The sequence below is a fragment of the Capra hircus genome, chromosome 15 (assembly GCF_001704415.2).
Source record: "Capra hircus breed San Clemente chromosome 15, ASM170441v1, whole genome shotgun sequence".
NCBI lineage: Eukaryota > Metazoa > Chordata > Mammalia > Artiodactyla > Bovidae > Capra > Capra hircus.
In genome coordinates, this window is record NC_030822.1 from 64,246,564 (window position 1) to 64,260,053 (window position 13,490).

The window sequence follows — 13,490 nt, forward strand, 5'->3', positions numbered from 1 at the left end:
ATCCATGCATGACTACTGGAAAACCCATAGCCTTGACTAGATGGACCTCTGTTGGCAAAGTAATGTCTCTGCTTTTGAATATGCTGTCTAGGTTGGTCATAACTTTCCTTCCAAGGAGTGAGAGTCTTTTAATTTCATGGCTGCAGTCACCATCTGCAGTGATTTTGGAGCCCTAGAAAACAAAGTCTGACACTGTTTCCACTGTTTTCCACCTGTTTCCCATGAAGCGATAGCACCAGATGCCATGATCTTCGTTTTCTGAATGTTGAGCTTTAAGCCAACTTTTTCACTCTCCTCTTTCACTTTCATCAAGAGACTTTTTAGTTCCTCATACCTTAAGGATGGTATCTGCTTATCTGAGGATAAGATCTGAGATAAGATTATCTGCTTATCTGAGATTATTGATCTTACTCCTGGCAATCTTGATTTCAGCTTGTGCTTCTTTCAGCCCAGCATTTCTCATGATGTACTCTGCATATAAGTTAAATAAGCAGGATGACCATATACAGCCTTCACAGATGGCAAGGTGAACGTTGACATTCTAGGAATCAGCAAACTAAAATGGACTGGAATGGGTCAATTTAACTCAGATGACCATTATATCTACTACTGTGGGCAGGAATCCATCAGAAGAAATGGAGTAGCCATCATGGTCAACAGAAGAGTCTGAAATGCAGTACTTGGATGCAATCTCAAAAATGACAGAATGATCTCTGTTCATCTCCAAGGCAAACCATTCAATATCACAGTTATCCAAGTCTACGCCCCAACCAGTAATGCTGAAGAAGCTGAAGTTGAACGGTTTTATGAAGATCTACAAGACCTTTTAGAACTAACACCCCCAAAAGATATCCTTTTCATTATAGGGGACTGGATGCAAAGTAGGAAGTCAAGATACACCTGGAGTAACAGGCAAATTTGGCCTTGGAATGCGGAATGAAGCAGGGCAAAGACTAATAGAGTTTTGCCAAGAAAATGCACTGGTCATAGCAAACACCCTCTTCCAACAACACAAGAGAAGACTCTACACATGGACATCACCAGATGGTCAACACCGAAATCAGATTGATTATATTCTTTGCAGCCAAAGATGGAGAAGCTCTATACAGTCAACAAAAACAAGACCGGGAGCTGACTGTGGCTCAGATCATGAGCTCCTTATTATCAAATTCAGGCTTAAATTGAAGAAAGTAGGGAAAACTGCTATACCATTCAGGTATGACCTAAATCAAATCCCTTATGATTATACAGGGGAAGTGAGAAATAGATTTAAGGGCCTAGATCTGATAGATAGAGTGCCTGATGAACTACGGAATGAGATTTGTGAACATTGTACAGGAGACAGGGATCAAGACCATCCCCATGGAAAAGAAATGCAAAAAAGCAAAATGGCTGTCTGGGGAGGCCTTACAAATAGCTGTGAAAAGAAGAGAGGTGAAAAGCAAAGGAGAAAAGGAAAGAGATAAGCGACTGAATGGAGAGTTCCAAAGAATAGCAAGAAGAGATAAGAAAGCCTTCTTCAGTGATCAATGCAAAGAAATAGAGGAAAAGAACAGAATGGGAAAGACTAGAGATCTCTTCAAGAAAATTAGAGATACCAAGGGAACATTTCATGCAAAGATGGGCTCGATAAAGGACAGAAATGGTATGGACCTAACAGAAGCAGAAGATATTAAGAAGAGGTGGCAAGAATACACGGAAGAATTGTACAAAAAAGATCTTCACGACCCAGACGATCACGATGATGTGATCACTCACCTAGAGCCAGACATCCTGGAATGTGAAGTCAAGTGGGCCTTAGAAAGCATCACTATGAACAAAGCTAGTGGAGGTGATGGCATTCCAGTTGAGCTATTTCAAATCCTGAAAGATGATGCTGTGAAAGTGCTGCACTCAGTATGCCAGCAAATCTGGAAAACTCAGCAGTGGCCACAGGACTGGAAAAGGTCAGTTTTCATTCCAATTCCAAAGAAAGGCAATTCCAAAGAATGCTCAAACTACCGCACAATTGCACTCATCTCACATGCTAGTAAAGTAATGCTCAAAATTCTCCAAGCCAGGCTATAGCAATACGTGAACCATGAACTCCCTGATGTTCAAGCTGGGTTTAGAAAAGGCAGAGGAACCAGAGATCAAATTGCCAACATCCTCTGGATCATCGAAAAAGCAAGAGAGTTCCAGAAAAACATCTATTTCTGCTTTATTGACTATGCCAAAGCCTTTGACTGTGTGGATCACAATAAACTGTGGAAAATTCTGAAAGAGATGGCAATACCAGACCACCTGACCTGCCTCTTGAGAAATCTGTATGCAGGTCAGGAAGCAACAGTTAGAACTGGACATGGAACAACAGACTGGTTCCAAATAGGAAAAGGAGTATGTCAAGGCTGTATATTGTCACCCTGCTTATTTAACTTCTATGCAGAGTACATCATGAGAAACGCTGGGCTGGAAGAAACACAAGCTGGAATCAAGATTGCCGGGAGAAATATCAATAAGCTCAGATATGCAGATGACACCACCCTTATGGCAGAAAGTGAAGAGGAACTAAAAAGCCTCTTGATGAAAGTGGAAGAGGAGAGTGAAAAAGTTGGCTTAAAGCTCAGCATTCAGAAAACGAAGATCATGGCATCCGGTCCCATCACTTCATGGGAAATAGATGGGGAAACAGTGGAAACGGTGTCAGACTTTATGTTTTGGGGCTCTAAAATCACTGCAGATGGTGACTGCAGCCATGAAATTAAAAGACGCTTACTCCTTGGAAGAAAAGTTATGACCAACCTAGACAGCATATTCAAAAGCAGAGACATTACTTTGCCGACCAAGGTCTGTCTAGTCAAGGCTGTGGTTTTTCCTGTGGTCATGTATGGATGTGAGAGTTGGACTGTGAAGAAGGCTGAGTGCCGAAGAATTGATGCTTTTGAACTGTGGTGTTGGAGAAGACTCTTGAGAGTCCCTGGGACTGCAAGGAGATCCAATCAGTCCATTCTGAAAGAGATCAACCCTGGGATTTCTTTGGAAAGAATGATGCTAAGGCTGAAGCTCCAGTACTTTGGCTACCTCATGTGAAGAGTTGACTCATTGGAAAATACTCTGACGCTGGGAGGGATTGGGGGCAGGAGGAGAAGGGGACGACCGAGGATGAGATGGCTGGATGGCATCATGGACTCGATGGATGTGAGTCTGAGTGAACTCTGGGAGATGGTGATGGACAGGGAGGCCTGGCATGCTGCGATTCATGGGGTCGCAGAGTCGGAGACGACTGAGCCACTGAACCGAACTGAACTGAACTGAATTTAGTGACATTAATTACGTTTACAATGTTACATAGCCATTACCACTATTTGTTTCTAGAACTTTTACATCAGCTCAAACAGAACCTCCTGTAGCTACAGAACCTCCTTAGCTACTCCATCCTCCCTGCCCACTAGGCCATGGTTGCCTCTATTTTACTTTCTGTATCTATGAATTTGTCTATTCTGAGTAGTTTGTATATTTGTCCTTTTGTCTCTGGCTATTTCATTTAGTATAATGTTTTCAAGTTTCCATCTGCATATCTGAGGTTATTGATATTTCTCCTGGAAGTCTCGATTCCAGCTTGTGGTTTATCCAGCCCAGCATTTTGTATGATGCAGAGTACATCAGAGTATTTATCTTTTAATGATTTTTATTCTTCTTCCTGCTGAGTCATACTCTGCCCATGATATCTTTAATATAAACACTAAGTAAAAGTTAAGCACTTATATTTATTTCCTACTGCTGCTAAAACAATTGCCAAAATCTTAGAAGCTTTAAACAACAAAAATTTCTTTTCATAAAACTTTGGAAGCCAAAACCTGAAATGAATCTCACTAGGCTAAAATCAAGATATTAGCAATACTGTGTTCTTTCTGTAGACTTTAGGGTAGAATTTGTTTTCTTTCCCTTTCCAGGCTTTAGAGACTGCCCACATTCCTTGACTTGTGGCCTCCTTCCATCTTCAAAGTCAACAAGAACTTAATAAATGTGTCTCACATTACATCACTTTAATGCTGACTCTTCTGTTCCCTTTTTTGTTTATACAGACCCTTTTTCCACTTGTAAGCCCACCTCTACTTTTTTGGTGTGATGATTCACTGGCATGAGAAACTCAAAATGACCAGGTGACAGTATGAGTTTCCATTTTAATGGAACTTGTTGTTGCATGCTTTGGTGGAAGCATTCCTCTGTGGTGGGTGGGTGTACTCAGTTGCTCAATCATGTCCGACTTTGCAACCCCATGGACTGTAGCCTGACAGGCTCTGCTGTCCAGGGAACTTTCCAGGGAAGAATACTAAAACAGGTTGCCATTTTCTTCTATAGGGGATCTTCCCAACTCAGGGATTGAACCCACATCTCTTGTGCCTCCTGAGTTGTAAGGCAGCTTCTTTACCACTGCGCCACCTGGGAAGCCTCTTGTGGGTACAAAAACCTCTATATCCACCGAACCCAAAGGTACAAGGATGAGAAGTAAAATGTTCACTGGGGGATTATCAGAAATAGTATTGAAAGGGAGCTAGTTTCATTTCCACCGTTTAAATTTCAAACTCATAAACTCTGGTTGGCTATTAATTCAGAACACATTCTATAACATGAAGGACATCACTGTAGTCTAAAAAGTGTTGTCTCTGAAACTATAACTGCAACTAAGTCTCCAAAATGCCAGACCAACATTCTATCAGGCTAGGTGTTTTAGAGTAATGGGGATCAAGGTCAATCAGTCATTCAGTTCAGTCACTCAGTCATGTCTGACTCTTTACGATGCCATGGCTTACCTGTCCATCACCAACTCCTGGAATTTGCTCAAACTCATGTCCATCGAGTTGGTGATGCCATCCAACTATTTCATCATCTGTCATCCCCTTCTCCTGCCTTCAATCTTTCCCAGCATCAGAGTCTTTTCCAATGAGTCAGTCTTCACATCAGGTGGCCAAAGTATTGAAGCTTCAGCTTCAGCATCAGTCCTTCCAATGAATATTCAGGACTGATTTCCTATAGGATTGACTAGTTTGATCCCCTTTCAGTCCAGGGTCTCTTAGGAGTCTTCTCCAACACCACAGTTCAAAAGCATTAGTTCTTCAGCACTCAGCCTTCTTTACAGTCCAACTCTCACATCCATATAAGATTACTGTAAAAAACATAGCTGTGACTAGATGGACCTTAGTCGACAAAGTAATGTCTCTGCTTTTGAATATGCTATCTAGGTTGGTCATAGCTTTCCTTCCAAGAAGCAAGCATCTTTTAATTTCATGGCTGCAGTCACCGTCTGCAGTGATTTTGGAGCCCCCAAAATAAAATCTGTCACTGTTGTTTCCCCATCTATTTCACATGAAGTGATGGGACCAGATGCCATGATCTTTGTTTGTTTGTTTGTTTCTTTGTTTGTTTTTTGATCTTAGTTTTTTGAATGTTGAGTTTAGAGCTAACGTTTTTACTCTCCCCTTTCACTTTCATCAAGAGGCTTTTTATTTCTTCTTTGCTTTCTGCCATAAAGGTGGTGTCATCTGCATATCTGAGGTTATTGATATTTCTCCCAGCAATCTTGATTCCAGCTTCTGCTTCATCCAACCCACCATTTCACATGATTTACTCTGCATATAAGTTAAACAAGTAGGGTGAGTAGCCTTTACATAACTCTTTTCACAATTTGGAACAAGTCCATTGTTCCATGCCCAGTTCTAATTGTTGTTTCTTGACCTGCATACAGATTTTTCAGGAGGCAGGTAAGGTGGTCTTTTGAAGAATTTTCCACAGTTTGTTGTGATCCACACAGTCAAAGACTTTGGCATAGTCAATAAAGCAGAAATAGATGTTTCTCTTGAACTCTCTTGCTTTTTCTATGATCCAGTGGATGTTGACAATTTGATTGCTAGTTCCTCTGCTTTTTTCTAAATCCAGCTGGAACATCTGGAAGTTCTCAATTCACATACTGTTGAAGCCTAGCTTGGAGAATTTTGAGCATTATTTTGTTAGTGTGAGAGATGAGTACAATTGTGTGGTAGTTTGAACACTCTTTGGCATTGCCTTTCTTTGGGATTGGAATGAAAAATGACTTTTCCAGTCCTGTGGCCACGGGTGAGTTTTCCAAATTTGCTGGCATATTGAGTGCAGCACTTTCACAGCATCATCTTTCAGGATGAAATAGCTCAGCTGGAATTCCATCACCTCCACTAGCTTTGTTTGTAGTGATGCTTCCTAAGGCCCACTTGACTTCACATTCCAAGATGTCTGGCTCTAGGTGAGTGATCACACCATCATGATTATCTGGGTCATGAAGATCTTTTTTGTATAGTTCTTCTGTGTCTTCTTGCCACCTCTTCTTAATATCTTCTGCTTCTGTTAGGTCCATACCATTTCTGTCCCTATTGCACCCATCTTTGCATGAAATGTCCCCTTCGTATCTCTAGTTTTCATGAAAAGATCTCTAGTCTTTCCCATTCTATTGTTTTCCTCTATTTCTTTGCACTGATTATTTGGGAAGGCTTTTTTGTCTCTCCTTGCTGTTCTTTGAAACTCTGCATTCAGATGGGTATATCTTCCTTTTCTCCTTTGCCTTTTGCTTCTCTTCTTTTCTTAGCAATGTTTAAGGCCTCCTCAGACAACCATCTTGCCTTTTTGCCTTTCTTTTTTTTGGCGATGGTTTAGAATACCACCTCCTCTGCAGTGTCACAAACCTCTGTCCATAGTTCCTCAGGCATTTGGTCTGTCAGATCTAATCCCTTGAAAATATTTGTCACTTCCACTGTGTAATCGTAAAGGATTTGATTTAGGTCATACCTGAATAGTCTAGTGGATTTCCTTGCTTTCTTCAGTTTAAATCTGAATTTTGCAATCAGGAGTTCATGATCTGAGCCCCAGTCAGCTCCTGGTCTTGTTTTTGCTGACTATATAGAGCTATCCAGGAGTATAAATTATCAATTCCAGTGAGAATCAAGTGTTAGCCCTTCTGTAATGAAAGTGTTCCAACTAACTGATATCCCACAAGAAACCTGGTTAATTTCCTCAAGGAATGAGACTATCTCAGGGGATCAGTGTTGCTTTCTACTTTGACAAAGTGGACACTCAGCAGTCGTAGTAGCCAAATATAGTGAATAAAAATTCATGTTGTTTATCCCACAAATAACCTCCATTCCTGTTGCCATGGCCATTTTGTTCATGAGCCCATTGGACAAGAATAGTGGCTAGGGAAAAAATGACTGACTGAATAGGTCAACTTGCCCACTTGATTATTAATATTCTTCTCTGCTGAGATTGCTTTTTGTTGAGACTTAATATGGGATACGAATATCTTCACAGTTGGTGCTCAAGTATGAGGAGTCTGATCTCTTCCCCAACAATTTCCTAACCAAAAAACAATTTTCTTTCCTAATCCCTGACCATCCGGCCAAACCATCAGTTATTCTCCATCTGTAGATCTGTATCACTGGCCATTTTTCTTTCCAGGCATAGGATACAATTGGTATGATGCTTGAAGTTCTGTCCCCTATAAGTATTTCTCTTCTGAGCCACTCTTGGATGAGGTTCCATACATATATGGAACTTCCTATGGGTCACACTTTGCACTAGACCTCCTGAGACCTGCTAGGTCCTGAATTTACCAATAGAATTCTAACTAAGTGATGCTGTGTGACTTCCACGACAAGGCCTTGCAATTTCTCTCTGTCTATATCTCTCATACTTTGAAACCTAAATGCTGTGAAGAAACTCTAACTGAAAGTGTATGTGGAGGGAGAAGCCAGGCTATCACAGATGTTCCAACAATCCAAGGTGAAGACCCAGATAGTGTGTGAGACCATATTAAATCACCCAACTCCATCTGATCTGGCAAATGACTAGGCCCAAGTACATGACTCCGCACAAAAATAGAAGTTCTCTTTCAACCCACGGAAAATGGTTTTTGCTTTAAGTCATTAAATTTGAGAGTGGTTTGATACAGTAATATACAAATTTAATAAATACTGTTCAGATTTCAAACGCTCATAAATTTTCTTGATACTCAGTTTGAGGTTTTACTTAAGAATATTACATTTTCCTTTCAGAAAGAATATTATTTGTGTTGATATGGGCTGCACCATCTCCCACAGGCAATTGTGGTGGGCCTTCATATTGTGATACTGGTGTTAAGGATTACTTCAATTTGGCTTTATTTGATTTGACTTAATATAAGCAAAGGAGCAGATGGGGAACATTTTAAGAGTTATTAAAGGTTTTGGGAGGAATAAGGTATGAGGGGAAAGTTACCAAAGATAACTTTCCAGGATACAAGAATTGCTTGGAGTAGTTTGACTAAATTTGCACTAACATGAGAAGTAGATAAGGTTGGTAAACCAGTGGAATTACTACAGGAATAAGGAGGCTTTTGTAATGATAATAATAGATAATATTTGTTGAATGCTCTTCTGTGCCAGAAGCTGTTCTAAATGCTTTACAAATGTTAACTCATTTATTCCTAAATGTAGCTGTATGAAATAGTACTGTCATTCCCATATTTTAGATAAGAAACTGAGCACAGAAGTTAAGCAGCTTGTTCAGGATCAAGTACTTACACAGCTGGTATGTACTAACACTTGAGCCCAGACAATATCATGCCATGTTTAGTGTGCTTAACCACTAGGCTGTGTTTTGTCTTTCTCCTACATTACTCTAACTGTACAAAAGTGATACAACCAAAGTTTTGGACATTTTATTTACACTTCCTAGTAATAGAATTACCAATTTAAGGGTAAACCCCTGTGAGAATAATACCAGTATTACCTGGCTTGTGAAAGCAAACCGTGATTGGATAATATTTCTAAAAATCTTTCACAACAGTAAAATCTATCTCATGATTTTTACTCATTTTGCCCTAATTAGGCAAAAAGCTAATTAGAGGTAGGAAACCCAGTTTCAACAGTAAAATCCTATGTGTTTGAACCTTTAGAATGTCGCTGTATTCCAACACTTTAAACGTCTGATTAACATAAGAAGACAAGGGGAGCCACGTCAGATAGTGAGATATATTAATCCTAAAGAGGTAAGGACATTATATTTTTTTATGATGTATAAATACCTTTATTTTTTATTCTTTTCAAGTGAAGTATAATTGCTTTACAATGTTGTATTAGTTTCTGTTGTACAATGAAGTGAATAAGCTATATGTATACATATATTTACTCCATCTTAGACCTTCCTCCCACCGCACCCCCCAACCCCACCCATCTAGGTCATCACAGAGCACTGAGCTGAGCTCCTTGTGGAGTGCAGCAGGCTCCCACTAACTATCAATTTTACACAAGATAGTGTATATACATCAATCCTAATCTCTTAATTCATCCATTCCCCCTGTGTTCACATATCTGTTCTCTACGTCTGCATCTCTACCTTTGCCCTGGAACTGGGTTAATCTGTACAACATTTCTAGATTCCACATATATCCGTTAATATATTTGTTTTACTCTTTCTGACTTACTTCACTCTGTACAACAGACTCTAGTTCATTCACATCTCTACAAGTGACTCAATTCTGTTTCTTTTTATGGCTGAGTAATATTCTACTGTTTATATGTAGCATATCTTCTTTATCTATTCATCTATCATTGGACATTTAGGTTTCCATATCCTGGCTATTGTAAATAGTGCTTCAGTGAACACTGGATCACATGTGTCATTTTGAATTATAGTTTTCTCAGAGTATATGCCCTGTAGTGGGATTGTTGGGTCATATGATTGTTCTTTTTTAGCTCTTTAAGGTGGAGCTTTCTAAGTTTCCACACTGTTCTCCACAGTGGCTATATCAATTTACATTCCCATCAGCAGTGCAAGAGGGCTCCCTTTTCTCCACATCCTCTCCAGCATTTATTGTTTGTAGATTTTTTTGATGATGGCCATTCTGACCAGTATAAAATGATACTTCATTGTGCTTTTGATTTGCATTTCTCTAATAATTAGCAATGTTGAGCATCTTTTTATGTGCCTTTTGTCATCAGTTTCTCATCTTTGGAGACATGTCTGTTTAAGTTTTCCACCCATTTTTTTGATTGGGTGTTTTTTTTTTATTGGGTTCCATCAGCTGTTTGTATATTTTGGAGATTTATTCTTCATTCATCGCTTTGTTTGCAAATATTTTCTCACATTCTGAGGATTGTCTTTTCATCTCATTTATGGTTTTCTTTGTGTGCAAAAGCTTTTAAGTCCCATTAAAAAAAATTTTTTTTTCCTAACTCAAGGAGGTGGGTCCAAAAAAATCCTGCCTTTGCACTATTGGGGGGAATGTAATACTTTGGCCACCTAATGTGAAGAACTGACTCATTGGAAAAGACCCTGTTGCTGAGAAGGATTGAAGGCAGGAGGAGAATGGGACAATAGAGTGTGAGATGGTTGGATGGCATCACCAACTCAATGGATATGAGTTTGAGCAGGCTCTGGGAGTTGGTGATAACAGGAAGCCTGGTGTGCTTCAGTCCATGGGGTTGCAAAGAGTTGGACACGACTGAGTGTCTGAACTGAACTGAAATTCATACAGCCACTATGGAGAACAGTATCAGTTCAGTCGTGCAGTCATGTCTGACTTTGAGTCCTCATGAACCTTAGCATGCCAGGACTCCCTGTCCATCACCAACTCCCAGAGTTTACCCAAACTCATGTCCATTGAGTCGGTGATGCCATCCAACCATCTCATCCTCTGTTGTCCCCTTCTCCTCCTGCCTTCAATCTTTCCCAGCATCAGGTGGGAATGAGTCAGCTCTTCACATCAGGTGACCAAAATATTCGAGTTTCAGGAGAACAGTATGGAGATTCCTTAAAAAACTAGGAATAAAACTACCATGGGTGTTTGAGTGCTCAGTCACTTCAGTCTTGTCCAACTCTTTGTGACACTATGGACTGTAGCCCTCTGGCCTCCTCTGTTCATGGGGATTCTCCAGGCAAGAATACTGGAGTGGTTTGCCATTTCCCCTTTCAGGGATCTTTCTGACCCAGGAATCAAACCCACATCTCCTGCCTGCCAATGCAGGAGACATTGGCAGGCAGGTTGTGCAGTTGTGCCACCTGGGAAGCCCTTAAGAGTATCATATGACCCAACAATCCCAAAACTGAGAAAACCATAATTGAAAATGATGCATGTACCCCAATGTTCATTGCAGCAATATTACAATAGATAGAACAGGGAAGCAGCCTGGATGTCCATGGACAGATAAATAGATAAAGAAGCTGTGGTATATACATACAATGGAATATTACTCAGCCATAAAAAGGAATGCATTTGAGTCAGTTCTAATGAGGTGGATGAACCTAGAGCCTATTATACAGAGTGAAATAAGTCAGAAAGAGAAAAAAAATATATAGTATATTGACACATATATATGGAATTTAGAAAGATGGTACTGATGAACCTATTTGTAGGGCAGCAATGGCCAGAAGAAATATCAATAACCTCAGATATGCTGATGACACCACCCTTATGGCAGAAAGTGAAGAGGAACTAAAAAGCCTCTTGATGAAAGTCAAAGAGGAGAGTGAAAAAGTTGGCTTAAAGCTCAACATTCAGAAAATGAAGATCATGGCATCTGGTCCCATCACTTCATGGGAAATAGATGGGGAAACAGTGGAAACAGTGTCAGATTTTATTTTGGGGGGCTCCAAAATCACTGCAGGTGGTGATTGCAGCCATGAAATTAAAAGACGCTTACTCCTTGGAAGAAAAGTTATGACCAACCTAGATAGCATATTGAAAAACAGAGACATTACTTTGCCAACAAAGGCCCATCTAGTCCAGGCTATGGTTTTTCCAGTAGTCATGTATGGATGTGAGAGTTGGACTGTGAAGAAAGATGAGCACCGAAGAATTGATGCTTTTGGACTGTGGTGTTGGAGAAGACTCTTGAGAGTCCCTTGGACTGCAAGGAGATCCAACCAGTCCATTCTGAAGGAGATCAGCCCTGGGATTTCTTTGGAAGGAATGATGCTAAAGCTGAAACTCCAGTACTTTGGCCACTTCATGTGAAGAGTTGCTCATTGGAAAAGACTCTGATGCTGGGAGGGATTGGGGGCAGGAGGAGAAGGGGATGACAGAGGATGAGATGGCTGGATGGCATCACCAACTCGATGGACATGAGTTTGAGTGAACTCCAGGAGATGGTGATAAACAGGGAGGCCTGGTGTGCTGTGATTCATGGGGTTGCAAAGAGTCGGACACGACTTAGCGACTGAACTGAACCAATGGCAGCACAGACATTGAGAACAGACTTGTAGACACAGGAGAGGGAAGGAGAGGGTGGGACAAATGGAGAGAGTAACATGGAAACATGCACTACCATATGTAAAATAGATAGCCAGTGGGAATTTGCTGTATAACACAGGGACTCAAACCAGGCCTCTGAAAACCTAGAGGGGTGGGTCAGATGGGGTGGGAGGTGGGAGGGAAGTTCAAGAGGGAGGGAACATAGGTATGCCTATGGCTGATTCATGTTGATATATGGCAGAAATCAACAAAATATTGTAAAGTAATAATCATTATTCTTCAATTAAAAATAAATAAATTAAAAGGTTAAATATATATATATATTTTTTTTTAAAAAAAGATCTTGCTGTGGTTTATGTCACAGAATGGTTTTCCTATTTTCCTCTAAGAGTTTTATAGTGTCTAGTCTTACATTTAGGTTTTTAATCCATTTTGAGTTTATTTTCCTGTATGGTGTTAGGTAGTGTTCTACTTTCATCCTTTTATATGTTGCTGTCCAGTTTTTCCAACACCATGTATTGAAGAGGCTATCTTTTCTTCATTGTATATCATTGCTTCCTTTGTTGTAGATTACGTGACCATATGTGTGCAGGTTTATCTCTGGGCTTTCTATTTTGGGCCATTGATCTATATTTCTGTTTTTGTGCCTATACTTTACAGTCTTGATTACTGTAGAAATTATTATATTAGAAAGCTAATATAGTCTGAAGTCAGGGAGCCTGATTCCTCAAGTTCCATATTTCTTTCTCAATATTGATTTGACTTTCAGGATCTTTTGTGTTTCCACAGAAAATGTAAAAATTTTTCTTCCAACTGTGTGAAGAATGCCATTGGTAATTTGATAGGGAATGCACTGAATCTGTAGCTTGCTTTGGGTAGTATAGTCATTTTCACAATATTGGTTTTGCCAAACCAAGAACATAGTATGTCTCTTCATCTGTTTGTGTGTCTTTGATTTCTTTCATTTATGTTTTATAATTTTCTGAGCACAGGCCTCTTGCCTCTTTTGGTAGGTATCAGTTCATTTTAGTTCAGTCACTCAGTCGTGTCCAACTCTTTGTGATCCCATGGACTGCAGCATGCCTGGCTTCCCTGTCCATCACCAACTCCCAAAGCCTGCTCAAACTCATGTCCATCGAGTCAGTGATGCCATCCAACCATCTCATCCTTTGTCGTCCCCTTCTCCTCCTGCCTTTAATCTTTTCCAGCATCAGGGTCGTTTCCAGTGAGTCAGTTCTTTGCATCAGACGGCCAA

The 13,490-nt window shown here is 40.2% G+C and overlaps 1 protein-coding gene across 1 annotated transcript in view; it reads left to right on the top strand.

Moving 5' to 3' along the window:
- The window catches only part of C15H11orf65 (chromosome 15 C11orf65 homolog), a 97,431-nt gene that overhangs the window by 28,677 nt on the left and 55,264 nt on the right, over positions 1 to 13,490 (top strand). Inside the window, exon 3 of the mRNA XM_018059831.1 lies at positions 8,939 to 9,031. Coding sequence (XP_017915320.1) covers positions 8,939 to 9,031 — 93 coding nt within the window. The remainder of the gene's footprint in view (positions 1 to 8,938; positions 9,032 to 13,490) is intronic.